Raw genomic sequence first — 15921 nt, 5'->3', positions numbered from 1 at the left:
AGGAAAGACCCAAGGCAAAAGAAAAGGTAGCCTTTCAAACGATTCCAAGTTATGATACTAATGAAATTGTAAGTTATAAAATCACTAACAGAGGCTTTTAATTAGCTCTTCATTGAGGTGAAGACGGTGTTCCCTTTCCCAGTTGAGGAGAGCAGGTGCAGGCTCCAGGAAGGCTGGGAGGAGGTGGAGGACAGGCTCAAGTCCCAGCCCCCAGGGACCAAGCGCTGGGCACAGACCGGCCTCGCCATTTCCCGGCTGTGCATACATGGGCTGGGTGCTGCCCTTGTCGGTCCCCAGTTCCTTCATGTATAAAGTAATCCTGCCTCACAGGCTGGCTGAGGATGGAAAGAGATGCTACAGATAACTATAAGGGGAGTGTTGAAGAGTGTCTGCCTCAGAGTGAGTATTCAAAAACTAATAGCAAGTACATCATCGTTTTAGCAATCCTTCCCTGGCCTGAAGAGTCTAAGAAAACTCATAGTATCTAATCCAACTTCCTTGGGGAACATTTAGAGAAAGTTATCAGAAACATCTAAGGCTCCATTACACCCACCATTTATATTGTATAATCTTAGTCAACCCCTAACATTATTGCAGAGACTTTCTTGTTAAGATAAATTCTTCTTCATCATGTTATAAGTTTATTGTACTTGTGACATGGGACATTGGTCTCCAATTAAGAGCACAAGCCAAAACAGTAGTAAATTAGAAAGGACCCTTCAAATGTTTTAAAATTAGAAAATAAAGCAATCCCTAGCTCTCTTGCAACTCAAGAGCTGTGCAGACTGTATTTCTATTTTGGGGCCTCTCCTACATGCCAAATGCTGTCCTGGGCACCAGAGATAAAGCAGAAAATAAACCAAGCCCTGCCCTCAAACAATTTACTTTCTGTTGGGACAAACACAGAACACACAAACAAAACACAAACACGTAGCGTGTCAGGGGACAGCAAGTCTTTTAAAGGCAGGGTCTGGCAGCAGGGGGCTGGAGGTGGAGGTGCTGTTTGATGTTGATTGGTCAGGAGCAAGCAGAGCCCCTGTGGGGCAGGGGTGCAGGGCTGGGGCCAGGCAGGCACCAATTGGGGCAGAGGGAACAGCAGTGCAGAGGAAGAGGAACAAACACCAAAATGTGCAACCACACACAATCCAGATGCAGTGTTTCTTCTCATGTTAATTTCCACGTGACCTTCAAGTTCTGGGAGATGGGAAGTAGCATCGTGGTCCCCAAGGGCCTGGGGAGTGGGTATGGTGGGGTTCCTGTTTCACGGGTGCAGAGCTGCAATCTGAGATGATGAAAAAGTTCTGGAGATGGGTAGTGGTGAAGGTTGCATGACACGACACAGTGAATGTATCTTATGCCTCTGAATCGTACACTTAAAAATGGTTACGATGGCAAAGTTTTTGTTGTATGTATTTTACAATTTAAAATAAAACCCCACATGTTCAAAGCCCAGTTTTTAAACTGTAATGCTGAAGCCATTATTATGGGAAGAGTGAAGAGAATCATGTAATCCAAGTGGGCATTTTAAATGTTCTTTTGTAGGTTTTTGGACCAGGGGATGATGAAGTAAAGCAGTGGAAATGCAACATGTTCTCGTTGCTTTTTTTAGGTCTGGGAATTATTTCTTTTTTTACTTTCTTCCTTCAGGTAGGTACCTATGATTTCATCTTCTCGTAAGTCTACCTTCTATTAGAGAATATAAACTATCTATTAGGTTTTATTATCTATTAATATACATTAATTATCAATTAAAACCTAATGGAACTGTTGAATCTTAAATTGAAATGAATTGCAAGCATAGTCTTTGCAGCTCTTTCAGAGGGCAGTGTCCTGAGCAGAAGGAATAGAGACTTTGCTATGTTCTAAATTATATTATGTCCCAGGTTTGCCCACAGCAGACATTCATTACAAAGGAAAAAAGAGACTTGAATTCATAAGAGAACATAAGTACCAGTTAAACTCATTATAAACTAGAAAAAAAATCAGTACACCAGTATATTCTCTTTCTTGCTATTACTTTTGGTACCGTTTCAAGCAACTTCTCTGATCTTTTCCTCCTTAACAGATGAACTCTGTGTAAGAACATCTATAATACTGCATTTATATATTGTAAACCTGGGCAAAATGAACTAAAAAGCCTGTTCTGTTTGTACTTTTCTACCCAGATTTACTAAATTTCTTTTGTCTCTGTAACTCAGCACCACACAGGCCTTTCCAATACAATCCAGTAAGTCAGCAAAATGAGGTCTCCTAGTCTTGTCCACTCTGCTTGTCTTCTGTCTTGTTGAGCCAATGGTAAAAGTAAGCCAAGATTTTTATTTGGAAATCATTGCCTTACTGGTAGCAATGCAGTGATGCAGTCCAGCCCCAGGCCTGGTGTGTTAGGGAGTGGGGATAGTTTTAGAAATGTATTTTATATACTGTGGGAACAGTGGGATGACGAATAGAACTGCAGTGCCCATATTGGCCTTGAGCGCTGTGCCGGCCGAGGAAGGAGGAGACTGCAGTAGCCCGGGCTTGGCCTCCTGGAGCAGACTCATCCCCAGGTACTGATCACCTACTCTCCTGGCTTAATAAAGACTCCTGATGTGTCCTCCCAGAGCATTCTCTGCACACCTACACCAAAGCTCTGTGTGCCTGGAGGTCTCACCCAGCCCAGCGGTGGACATCTGTGCTGCTCTTCCATTTGAACATGGCATAAATTTTCTGGCAAGGCCGCTTGAGGAGGAAGAATAGCCTAATTGTTCCCCCAATCTGAGAACAGGTGGAGCTGTGACAGAGAACCAGCAAACTCGTGTGGAACTTGATAGTACAGACCTCCTCCTTCCCTCTACACTACACAAGACAGAATGTGTTCCTGCATGGAGTTTTGTTACTTGTGCTTCCGGCGGTTTAAAGTATCAGGAACATGCCAAAAGTTGTAATTCTATACGATACTGTGCTTACTGAGATGCCCTTGAAAGTTGGGGAAAGGAAATACATTTAGAATGTTTCAGAAGCCAGGGGTGTCTGCGTGGCTCAGTCGGTTAAGCATCTGACTATTGATTCCAGCTCAGGCCACGATCTCACAGTTTATGGGTTCCAGTCCCATGTCGGACTCCATACTGACAGTGCGGAACCTGCTTGGGATTCTCTCTCTCTCCCTCTCTGCCACTCCCCTGCTCACGTGCTTGCGTGCTTTCTCTCTTTCAAAAATAAATTATTTAAAAAAATTTTTTAAAAGAATGTTTCAGAAGCCATAACTGGACATTTGTAAGGTTTTTGGTGTCAGGATTCTTTTGTATGCTAATGATTGGGCAAGTACATGAATTTGAAATTTGGACTTGGAATTAGTGTTTGGTCATAGACTTTTGTTACCTGAATAGTGGACTAATGTATGTGTAATGTAAAAACTAATATGAGTATACCCACTTGGGTCAAATACTACCGATGATCAAAAGGGACAACAGCTTTTTTTTTTTTTTTTTTTTTTTTTAACCAGGGCTTCACTTTGGGGAAAGCTGGTGAGATCCTCACCACAAGGCTTCGGTTAATGGCTTTTAAAGCAATGCTAAGACAGGTAGGTGTGTGCACTGGAGAATGCCTTCTGCTCAGATTTCTTAAATTCACAGCCTCTTTCTGTCGTTTGGGTGTGTGTAGTTCATGACCATGCCCACCTACCCCATCCATGCTTTCTTGCAGGGACTGGGCAGGGCCCTACCAGTTGTCCTGGTCTTTCAATATCCAAAGACTTTTCAGGAATTTCATGGGAGTGCGCTTAATTTAGGTAGCTTTTTGAGCTTATTTTGTAACTATCTCTATCCATATGGATACTGTCATTTTTAAGGACCTGTATCTCTTCTCTGGATTCTATGCAGGCCCAAGCTAGGCATCTGAGACCCCAAGATATCTTGAAACAAAGGAGAAGGTGGTTAGTAGGATTCATGTGCCACAACTGACTGTGCTAACTATACATTTTCCCAAATGTTGGTAACTGAGTTTCGGTTTTGTCTTACTTGAGCTCTGTTTTCATATTAATTCACGTGTTGATTCACTCAGTCATTACCAACTATGGGCCCCTGTGCTGTTAGCCGGGACTGTAAAATGCATTATGTGCCCTCTTGAGAAGTCCACAGTCTAGTGCAGGACATATGGGGAAATGTGCTTATATGAATTCTCTGTTTTTATAGAGGAGGCTTAAGAGAGAGGGCCAGAATATTATCCATGCTCACGGATTATATCCATGCTCACAAAAAAGCCCATAGCAGGTATCCTATTTAGAGCAGGTCTGAGTTGAGAAACGTTTTTTGCAGTATCTTTTCAGTGTTGCTATGTGGGGAAGATGATTTGCTGTGAAACTCACATGCTATGGATGAGTGTAGGCTGCGGTTAAAATCTTATCTAACATACACTTTTTCAGTTCTTGGTTAAAGAAACCAAAAGAAACAAAACACGGTGAGGAAGCAGGGCTGATTTTCTCCTGCTTAGGAGTTACAGGAGCTGTGTTGAACACCACTCCATCCCGTCTATGCAGTGCATCACCTCAGCAGGGAGGAGGTGTCTGCAGTGCATGGGGTAAGGATGGGGTGGTGAAATATGCCCACCTGTGCCCACCCCCTCAGGTGCAGCTGACGGGGAACACAGCTGCAGCTAGAGCAAGCCCTACCCCACTCCCAGCCCCCAGATCAGCTGTGGTCTCCTGGCCACAGCAGGGCAGCCTGGAGCAGGGGTCCTAATGGACCCCAAGGGTGCGTGTTCCTGTCAGGGACCGCAGCTCCGCACTGCATGTCCACTCTCCCCTGACTCCGGGGCCACATTAGGTATGGGTATTTCCAGCATTGAAGGTTTTGGAGGTTTCATCTACTTTTCTTGGCTCATTTTAATTTGGAACTAATTTAAAGGTGTGCTTTGTGCCACAGGACATGAGCTGGTTTGATGATCATAAAAACAGTACCGGTGCCCTTTCTACAAGACTTGCAACTGATGCCTCCCAGGTCCAAGGAGTATGTAGACTGCATTCTACTCTTTTTCTTTAATGTGGTTTTGAATAAAAATATGGCACAGCTGCATCGGTGATGCAGCTGGAAATAACAGAAAACTCAAACCTAAACAATAAAGAGGAAAGTTGGACTTCAGGGTTGATTGATCCATTGACTCAAAACCGTCATGAAGGACACGTGAGCCCTCTGTGTGTATGTGTGTGTAGTTCTGTGTGTGCGTGTGCCCTCTGTGTTGTATGTTCTGTGTGTGTGTGCCCTCTGTATGTGTGTGGTTTTGTGTGTGGCTCTGTGTGTGTGACTCTGAGTGGCTTTCAGTCCTCCAAGATGGCTTTATCCTAACGCTCCTTTCCTCGTGGTGGTAAGATGGTTAACAGTGACAAACAGGAGGGTCCAGTGAGAGAGCGCCCACCTGTACCTCAACCACCAAACAACCACCTTCCCTTAAATCTAATTAAGGCTAATTTGGGTTATCTGCCCAACCCTTAGCGATAACTGTCTCTGGGGACGACCGCATCTCCTTGGCGTAGGTCCCTACCCTTGGAGCTGAGGGCTTTTTCTTTGAAGCTTCCTGCTCCTACACAATGCAGAAGCAGTGGGAGAGCCACCTGCCACGTCCCGAACACCAGCCCTCCTTTTCTGAGCCTACACACAGTAATTCATCTCGATGTATGCTTTCTGGTGGGTAGTCTGTTAGGACACGTACACTTCATAACAGATGGTTTCTTGAGGTATATAAATTCCCCTCTTACACATTTGCAGCAAAGCGTTCTCCAAATGACCAGAGTACGCTGGGGTTTTCTCTCTAAATGTTGCTTTTGTGCAAGAGTGCCTATGCCTCACATCCTATCCCCAGGGCAGAGCAGCTGATGGCCTGGTTCTGTAAGGCTGAATCCAGGTGGGAAGGACAGGAATGAGAATTGAGGGACATGAGCAAAAAAAGAACTGCAGAACCTCATGAGTTAGGCACAGGTGTTGTGGGTTTATTGCAATGAAAGGGGGCAAATGTAAGCCAGACCCACAACCCTCTCCTCATTCTGAACTGGAAGCCTGCGGGATTTGCAGCTTAAATCACAGCTCCCTCTTTTCTTTTGCTCTTCCAGGCCACAGGGACCAGACTGGCTTTAATCGCACAGAATGCAGCTAACCTTGGAACTGGTATCATCATATCGTTTATCTACGGTTGGCAATTGACCCTTTTGCTATTATCAGTTGTTCCAATTATTGCTTTATCAGGAATCGTTGAAATGAAAATGTTGGCCGGAAATGCCAAAAGAGATAAAAAAGAACTGGAAACTGCTGGAAAGGTGGGTCAAATAAGGCTTCAGTTAGTGTAAGTATTGTTTTTAGACATGTATTTTATTTGAGTTATTCCAACATGCATGTTTTGATAATTAAATGTGCTTGATACAAGTGAATAACTGTCAACACTGCATGAGATAGTTTATCTATAATAATGCCTATAATCTGACAATGGGATCATTAATATAAGGGTCTTAGCCTGTAGAAAAGCACTTTATGTGTGGTTCTTATAAAGAATTTCTGAATATCTGAAGTCTGTTTTGCCTTTTACTTCATAACCTGATACCATTGTTGAAATAAATATCACCCCTATTTTACACAGGAGGAGTCCTTAGGGCAGAGAGCATAAGCGAATTGTTTAAGTTAGTAATTTGCTGGTTGCATTAGGGGAGCAGTCTTTTCTTCTTGGCTGTGATTTCTATAATTAAGGTGGGTAGCCACCAGATGGCAGTAATGCTTTGATTTGTGCTTCCAACTATCCTGGCAATCGGGCAAATATTTACTTCGGCCCTTGCTATGTACCAATTACTGTGTTTATGCACCAACTCATCACATTCTTAGAGTAATTCTATGAAGCAAGCACTAACGTTATCCCGATTTTATAAATGAGGAACTTGAGAAACTAGATAAAGGCGTTGGCTGGGATTCAAGTTCTGGTCTAATTTCAAAGCCCTTTAGTATGTGGTCCCTATGTATTGAAATGTATCTAAATCTACATCTAAACATTTTACTCACATGTATATGCTTTTAAATATTTAAATATAGATTATAGCCAGGAATATTTTTATTTATGTCAGTATTATCCTCTGTTGAAACATGAGGAGGGGAAACAGATAATAAGTAGAAATTGTGATCTGGTTTCTACAGCACCACACTTTACACAGCCCTTTCAACCATGTTACTGCGACTGGCTTTCACTCTGGTTATGCGAGGGGGCTAAATAGTATGGCCATGTTACAGGGAAGAAAGTATTCAGAGGGTCAGTGACTTGTTCCAGATGTATGTCACCTAAGGTATGAGATTAAAATTCCATGCAAGCATGTTTGCACTAACCCACTAATGTCCAAGGAAACCATTTCTGTTTGTCTCTTAACCCACATCGGCTGTAGCTCAGTGTCAGGTTGACATCACCCCTGGGTCTCCTTCAGAATGCTTCATTCTTGTCTTCAGCCCACATCCTCTCCTGGAGCCAGTAAGGACATTTTATAGTTCTGAGACTTGAGAAGCCCTGGGTGTTCAAAGTGCTTGAAGATTCTCTTGGCTGCTGGCTGTGTATATTTTAAGGCATCACCTCCTGGACTTGTGTTTGGCACAACTAACTGCTGAAAAAAACTCTGTAGTTTTTATTTCCCTTTTCCCCGAACCCTGTTTCTTCCATGTTTCAGAAGGGAAAATTGTCAGTAGATAGAATGAAGGTCAAATTTTCTTAGACTAGTTACATGAAAGAAAACATCTCGAATCTAGTTAAGATAATAGTTTTCACTCTATTGAAAATGACTAGGAACACTGAAAGGTATCAGGAGGAGGGCAGTTAGAAATGACCTTATGGCAAATGAAAGATAACCTCTTGGATTATTAGTCTCCGTCTTGGTAGTCACTGTGTATGATACAGGAGAAGATCCCCAACTTCTCTGGTCCTCACTTTATACTTTAATGAACTGAGAAATTTGATCCAATAATGTCCCTTCTTTCTTCCAGCTAATACTCTCATTCTAGGAACCAGAGAATAACCTGGAGTGGCCAGTCTGAAATTATTTTTAATAACCACTTAAACCTAATAAGGTTTTATATATATATATATATATATATATATATATATATATATATAGTGTGAGTGGGGCACCTGGGGGGCTCTGTCGGTTGAGCATCAGACTCTTGATTTCTATGCAGGTAATGATTTCGTGGTTGTGGGATTGAGCCCTGTGTCAGGCTCCGCACTAAACATAGAGCCTGCTTAAGACTCTCTCTCCCTCTCCCTCTCCCTCTCCATCTGCCCCTAGCTCTCTCTCTCAAAAAACAAAAACAAAAACAAAAACAAAACAAAACAGCTGTGTGTGTGTGTATATATATTTATAATGTCAGAAACTAGAAATTTTAGATGTTGTTAACAATGAGTCATAATTCAATTTTGTTTACTTAGTTAACTCTTAACACAGAATGAGGGTTAGAAAAAAGGTCCTGGAACACCCCCGCTCCCCACCCCCATCACAGTTTTTTGGTTGTGGGTTGTTTTTGGGTTTTTTTCCCCCACAAAAATAAAAGCTCTTAGTAACCTGGGTATAGATTAATCATGGTTAAGTACATCAGGATTTGGGATCCATTTCCATTTTCATTTTTCGAAAAGGGCTTGGTAATGAGGATGTTGACTCTTTGGCTGGTAAAGAGGTGGGGAGAGGCTGCATTTAATCCTCCTGACAAGGGCCCTGCCTAATGACTGAAATTATAACCCCGCTGAACCAAGCCTAGCCCATGACCAGAAAATCAAGAGGTGAGTGTGAAATCTTTAACAACTAGCTTCTCCTTGTGTAAATTACAAAGCAGGGCAAGCAGTAAGCATAACGGGTTACGAATGCAGACGCGGAATTCTTGCCTACTTTTCAACTCTGGAGCCTCAGCAAGTTAGTAACTTCTCTGTGCCTCAGTTCCGACATCTACAAAAACTGGAAAATACTGATCTCACAGGGTTGGTGTGAAGCTAACTGGGAGCCTGTCAGTTAAGTGAAGGAATACCTGGCACATAGCAAAAGCTCACAAAGCAAGTATTCTCTAGTCTGGCTATCATTACCATTAGATTTTTCATTTCTTTTTTTTTTTTTTTTTTTTGTGACCTGTGATTTTATTTTATTTTTTTTTTTAATGTTTATTTATTTATTTATTTTTTAATATATGAAATTTACTGTCAAATTGGTTTCCATACAACACCCAGTGCTCATCCCAAAAGGTGCCCTCCTCAATACCCATCACCCACCCTACCCTCCCTCCCACCCCCCATCAACCCTCAGTTTGTTCTCCGTTTTTAACAGTCTCTTATGCTTTGGCTCTCTCCCACTCTAACCTCTTTTTTTTTTTTTTTTCCTTCCCCTCCCCCATGGGTTTCTGTTAAGTTTCTCAGGATCCACATAAGAGTGAAACCATATGGTATCTGTCTTTCTCTGTATGGCTTATTTCACTTAGCATCACACTCTCCAGTTCCCTCCACGTTGCTACAAAAGGCCATATTTCATTCTTTCTCATTGCCACGTAGTATTCCATTGTGTATATAAACCACAATTTCTTTATCCATTCATCAGTTGATGGACATTTAGGTTCTTTCCATAATTTGGCTATTGTTGAGAGTGCTGCTATAAACATTGGGGTACAAGTGCCCCTATGCATCAGTATTCCTGTATCCCTTGGATAAATTCCTAGCAGTGCTATTGCTGGGTCATAGGGTAGGTCTATTTTTAATTTTCTGAGGAACCTCCACACTGCTTTCCAGAGCGGCTGCACCAATTTGCATTCCCACCAACAGTGCAAGAGGGTTCCCTTTTCTCCACATCCTCTCCAGCATCTGTAGTCTCCTGATTTCTTCATTTTGGCCACTCTGACTGGCATGAGGTGATATCTGAGTGTGGTTTTGATTTGTATTTCCCTGATAAGGAGCGACGTTGAACATCTTCTCATGTGCCTGTTGGCCATCCGGATGTCTTCTTTAGAGAAGTGTCTATTCATGTTTTCTGCCCATTTCTTCACTGGGTTATTTGTTTTTTGGGTGTGGAGTTTGGTGAGCTCTTTATAGATTTTGGATACTAGCCCTTTGTCCAATATGTCATTTGCAAAGATCTTTTCCCATTCTGTTGGTTGCCTTTTAGTTTTCTTGGTTGTTTCCTTTGCTGTGCAGAAGCTTTTTATCTTCATAAGGTCCCAGTAATTCACTTTTTCTTTTAATTCCCTTGCCTTTGGGGACGTGTCGAGTAAGAGATTGCTACGGCTGAGGTCAGAGAGGTATTTTCCTGCTTTCTCCTCTAAGGTTTTGATGGTTTCCTGTCTCACATTCAGGTCCTTTATCCATTTTGAGTTTATTTTTGTGAATGGTGTGAGAAAGTGGTCTAGTTTCAACCTTCTGCATGTTGCTGTCCAGTTCTCCCAGCACCATTTGTTAAAGAGACTGTCTTTTTTCCATTGGATGTTCTTTCCTGCTCTGTCAAAGATGAGTTGGCCATACGTTTGTGGGTCTAGTTCTGGGGTTTCTATTCTATTCCATTGGTCTATGTGTCTGTTTTTATGCCAATACCATGCTGTCTTGATGATTACAGCTTTGTAGTAGAGGCTAAAGTCTGGGATTGTGATGCCTCCTGCTTTGGTCTTCTTCTTCAAAATTACTTTGGCTATTTGGGGCCTTTTGTGGTTCCATATGAATTTTAGGATGGCTTGTTCTAGTTTCGAGAAGAATGCTGGTGCAATTTTGATTGGGATTGCATTGAATGTGTAGATAGCTTTGGGTAGTATTGACATTTTGACAATATTTATTCTTCCAATCCATGAGCACGGAATGTCCTTCCATTTCTTTATATCTTCTTCAATTTCCTTCATAAGCTTTCTATAGTTTTCAGCATACAGATCTTTTACATCTTTGGTTAGATTTATTCCTAGGTATTTTATGCTTCTTGGTGCAATTGTCAATGGGATCAGTTTCTTTATTTGTCTTTCTGTTGCTTCATTGTTAGTGTATAAGAATGCAACTGATTTCTGTACATTGATTTTGTATCCTGCAACTTTGCTGAATTCATGTATCAGTTCTAGCAGACTTTTGGTGGAGTCTATCGGATTTTCCATGTATAATATCATGTCATCTGCAAAAAGCGAAAGCTTGACTTCATCTTTGCCAATTTTGATGCCTTTGATTTCCTTTTGTTGTCTGATTGCTGAAGCTAGAACTTCCAGCACTATGTTAAACAACAGCGGTGAGAGTGGGCATCCCTGTCGTGTTCCTGATCTCAGGGAAAAAACTCTCAGTTTTTCCCCGTTGAGGATGATGTTAGCTGTGGGCTTTTCATAAATGGCTTTTATGATCTTTAAGTATGTTCCTTCTATCCCGACTTTCTCAAGGGTTTTTATTAAGAAAGGGTGCTGGATTTTGTCAAAGGCCTTTTCTGCATCGATTGACAGGATCATATAGTTCTTTTCTTTTTTTTTTGTTAATGTGATGTATCACGTTGATCGATTTGCGAATGTTGAACCAGCCCTGCATCCCAGGAATGAATCCCACTTGATCATGGTGAATAATTCTTTTTATATGCCGTTGAATTCGATTTGCTAGTATCTTATTGAGAATTTTTGCATCCATATTCATCAGGGATATTGGCCTGTAGTTCTCTTTTTTTGCTGGGTCTCTGTCTGGTTTAGGAATCAAAGTAATACTGGCTTCATAGAATGAGTCTGGAAGTTTTCCTTCCCTTTCTATTTCTTGGAATAGCTTGAGAAGGATAGGTATTATTTCTGCTTTAAACGTCTGGTAGAACTCCCCTGGGAAGCCATCTGGTCCTGGACTCTTATTTGTTGGGAGATTTTTGATAACCGATTCAATTTCTTCACTGGTTATGGGTCTGTTCAAGCTTTCTATTTCCTCCTGATTGAGTTTTGGAAGAGTGTGGGTGTTTAGAAATTTGTCCATTTCTTCCAGGTTGTCCAATTTGTTGGCATATAATTTTTCATAGTATTCCCTGATAATTGTTTGTATCTCTGAGGGATTGGTTGTAATAATTCCATTTTCATTCATGATTTTATCTATTTGGGTCATCTCCCTTTTCTTTTTGAGAAGCCTGGCTAGAGGTTTGTCAATTTTGTTTATTTTTTCAAAAAACCAACTCTTGGTTTCATTGATCTGCTCTACAGTTTTTTTAGATTCTATATTGTTTATTTCTGCTCTGATGTTTATTATTTCTCTTCTTCTGCTGGGTTTAGGCTGCCTTTGCTGTTCTGCTTCTATTTCCTTTAGGTGTGCTGTTAGATTTTGTATTTGGGATTTTTCTTGTTTCTTGAGATAGGCCTGGATTGTAATGTATTTTCCTCTCAGGACTGCCTTCGCTGCGTCCCAAAGCGTTTGGATTGTTGTATTTTCATTTTCATTTGTTTCCATATATTTTTTAATTTCTTCTCTAATTGCCTGGTTGACCCACTCATTCGTTAGTAGGGTGTTCTTTAACCTCCATGCTTTTGGAGGTTTTCCAGACTTTTTCCTGTGGTTGATTTCAAGCTTCATAGCATTGTGGTCTGAAAGTATGCATGGTATAATTTCAATTCTTGTAAACTTATGAAGGGCTGTTTTGTGACCCAGTATATGATCTATCTTGGAGAATGTTCCATGTGCACTCGAGAAGAAAGTATATTCTGTTGCTTTGGGATGCAGAGTTCTAAATATATCTGTCAAGTCCATCTGATCCAATTTATCATTCAGGGCCCTTGTTTCTTTATTGACCGTGTGTCTAGATGATCTATCCATTTCTGTAAGTGGGGTGTTAAAGTCCCCTGCAATGACCACATTCTTATCAATAAGGTTGCTTATGTTTATGAGTAATTGTTTTATATATTTGGGGGCTCCCGTATTCGGCGCATAGACATTTATAACTGTTAGCTCTTCCTGATGGATAGACCCTGTGATTATTATATAATGCCCTTCTTCATCTCTTGTTACAGCCTTTAATTTAAAGTCTAGTTTGTCTGATAGAAGTATGGCTACTCCAGCTTTCTTTTGGCTTCCAGTAGCATGATAAATAGTTCTCCATCCCCTCACTCTCAATCTAAAGGTGTCCTCAGATCTAAAATGAGTCTCTTGTAGACAGCAAATAGATGGGTCTTGTTTTTTTATCCATTCTGATACCCTCTGTCTTTTGGTTGGCGCATTTAATCCATTTACATTCAGTGTTATTATAGAAAGATACGGGTTTAGAGTCATTGTGACGTCTGTATGTTTTATGCTTGTAGTGATGTCTCTGTTACTTTGTCTCACAGGGTCCCCCTTAGGATCTCTTGTAGGGCTGGTTTCGTGGTGACAAATTCCTTCAGTTTTTGTTTGTTTGGGAAGACCTTTATCTCTCCTTCTATTCTAAATGACAGACTTGCTGGATAAAGGATTCTCGGCTGCATATTTTTTCTGTTTAGCACACTGAAGATCTCCTGCCAATCCTTTCTGGCCTGCCAAGTTTCAAAAGAGAGATCGGTCACGAGTCTTATAGGTCTCCCTTTATATGTGAGGGCACGTTTATCCCTTGCTGCTTTCAGAATTTTCTCTTTATCCTTGTATTTTGCCAGTTTCACTATGATACGTCGTGCAGAAGATCAATTCAAGTTACGTCTGAAGGGAGTTCTCTGTGCCTCTTGGATTTCAATGCCTTTTTCCTTCCCCAGTTCAGGGAAGTTCTCAGCTATAATTTCTTCAAGTACCCCTTCAGCACCTTTCCCTCTCTCTTCCTCCTCTGGGATACCAATTATGCGTATATTATTTCTTTTTAGTGTATCACTTAGTTCTCTAATTTTCCCCTCATACTCCTGGATTTTTTTATCTCTCTTTCTCTCAGTTTCCTCTTTTTCCATAACTTTATCTTCTAGTTCACCTATTCTCTCCTCTGCCTCTTGAATCCGAGCCGTTGTCGTTTCCATTTTGTTTTGCATTTCGTTTAAAGCGTTTTTCAGCTCCTCGTGACTGTTCCTTAGTCCCTTGATCTCTGTGGCAAGAGATTCTCTGCTGTCCTCTATACTGTTTTCAAGCCCAGCGATTAATTTTATGACTATTATTCTAAATTCACTTTCTGTTATATTATTTAAATCCTTTTTGATCAGTTCATTAGCTGTTGTTATTTCCTGGAGATTCTTCTGAGGGGAACTCTTCCGTTTGGTCATTTTGGATAGTCCCTGGAGTGGTGAGGACCTGCAGGGCACTTCCCCTGTGCTGTGGTGTATAACTGGAGTTGGTGGGCGGGGCCGCAGTCCGACCTGATGTCTGCCCCAAGCCCACCGCTGGGGCCACAGTCAGACTGGTGTGTGCCCTCTCTTCCCCTCTCCTAGGGGTGAGATTCACTGTGGGGTGGCATGGCCCGTCTGGGCTACTTGCACACTGCCAGGCTTGTGGTGCTGGGGATCTGGCGTATTAGCTGGGGTGGGTAGGCAAGGTGCACGGGGGCAGGAGGGGCAGGCTTAGCTCGCTTCTCCTTAGGTGATCCACTTCAGGAGGGGCCCTGTGGCAGTGGGAGGGAGTCAGATCCGCTGCCGGAGGTTTGGCTCCGCAGAAGCACAGAGTTGGGTATTTGCGCAGAGCGAGCAAGTTCCCTGGCAGGAACTGGTTCCCTTTGGGATTTTGGCTGGGCGATGGGCGGGGGGATGGCGCTGGCGAGCGCCTTTGTTCCCCACCAAACTGAGCTCTGTCATCCGGGGGCTCAGCAGCTCTCCCTCCCTTTGTCCTCCAGCCTTCCCGCTTTCTGAGCAGAGCTGTTAACTTATGACCTCCCAGATGCTAAGTCGCGCTTGCTGTCGGAACACAGTCCGTCAGGCCCCTCCGCTTTTGCCAGCCAGACTCGGGGGCTCTGCTTGGCTGGCGAGCCGCCCCTCTGCCCCGGCTCCCTCCCGCCAGTCCGTGGAGCACGCACCGCCTCGCTGCCCTTCCTACCCTCTTCCGTGGGCCTCTCGTCTGCGCTTGGCTCCGGAGACTCCGTTCTGCTAATCCTCTGGCGGTTTTCTGGGTTATTTAGGCAGGTGTAGGTGGAATCTAAGTGATCAGCAGGACGCGCGGTGAGCCCAGCGTCCTCCTACGCCGCCATCTTCCCTCCCCTCTAGATTTTTCATTTCTAATTAAAGATAAAAGGTCATTCAGCCTAAAATATCGAATATCTTGCCTTCATCTGGTTGCAGAGAACTGATGTAAAAATCTTAAATCTGATCAAACAAAAACATAAACTTTTATGCTCTTTGTGTTAATAGTTTAGATGAGCTGCCTATGGAACTATGCTTTATTTATTTGTTTTTAAATGTTTCTTTGTTTTTGAGAGAGAGAGAGCAGGAGGAGGAGGGGCAGACAGAGAGGGAGACAGAGGATCTGAAGCAGGCTCTGCACTGACAGCAGAGAGCCCAATAGAGGACTCAGACTCAGGAACCGTGAGATTGTAACCTGAGTCCAGGTCAGACCCTTAGACCTTTAATGGGCTAAGCCACCCAGGTGTCCCTGGAACTATGCTTTAAACTAAGTCACAGACCATTAACATTAGTCAAGGGTGGTTTGGCTATAAAAGTCAAAAAACTGCTTTGACTGGCTTGGGTAGAAAGGTTTTGAGATAAAGACACAGGGAAGTGCAGGGAATACAGATGGATTATATTACTATAAAATCACCACCAGGTGCTCTGTTAGAGCCACAAGCTCCATGGTGTCTGAGTCTCTTTACACCTTTGTTCCCTTCCTCCCCTGCTGAATATTCAGACCAGCTTCCTCCATATACCCAGTGTGGCTCCCCACATGGAGACCTTCATCTCTGAATCCACAGGACATCCTGGGTCAAGCAGTGGCCTCCAAGTCTAGTAAACCTATCCATCTGGTGTCTGTCCCTAGTTTAAGCAGGGACTTAAGGCAGAGTTACGTTGTTTACAATCGGGATCTTCGTTCCAGTTGTGAGTGACC

At 42.5% G+C, this 15921-nt stretch overlaps 1 protein-coding gene across 2 annotated transcripts in view; it reads left to right on the top strand.

The window, feature by feature from the left end:
- ABCB1 (ATP binding cassette subfamily B member 1) overlaps window positions 1-15921 on the top strand; it is a 217708-nt gene that overhangs the window by 189699 nt on the left and 12088 nt on the right. Inside the window, exons 17-20 of one of the 2 annotated variants that reach the window (XM_042916949.1) lie at window positions 1543-1647; window positions 3482-3559; window positions 4899-4982; window positions 6080-6283. The exons of the other annotated variant lie outside the window; for it this stretch is intronic. Coding sequence (XP_042772883.1) covers window positions 1543-1647; window positions 3482-3559; window positions 4899-4982; window positions 6080-6283 — 471 coding nt within the window. The remainder of the gene's footprint in view (window positions 1-1542; window positions 1648-3481; window positions 3560-4898; window positions 4983-6079; window positions 6284-15921) is intronic. 2 annotated transcript variants of the gene reach the window in all.

Source organism: Panthera leo, chromosome A2 (assembly GCF_018350215.1).
Source record: "Panthera leo isolate Ple1 chromosome A2, P.leo_Ple1_pat1.1, whole genome shotgun sequence".
Lineage (NCBI taxonomy): Eukaryota > Metazoa > Chordata > Mammalia > Carnivora > Felidae > Panthera > Panthera leo.
Note: the sequence above shows the minus strand (reverse complement) of the source record. Positions and strands in the feature narration are given on the sequence as shown.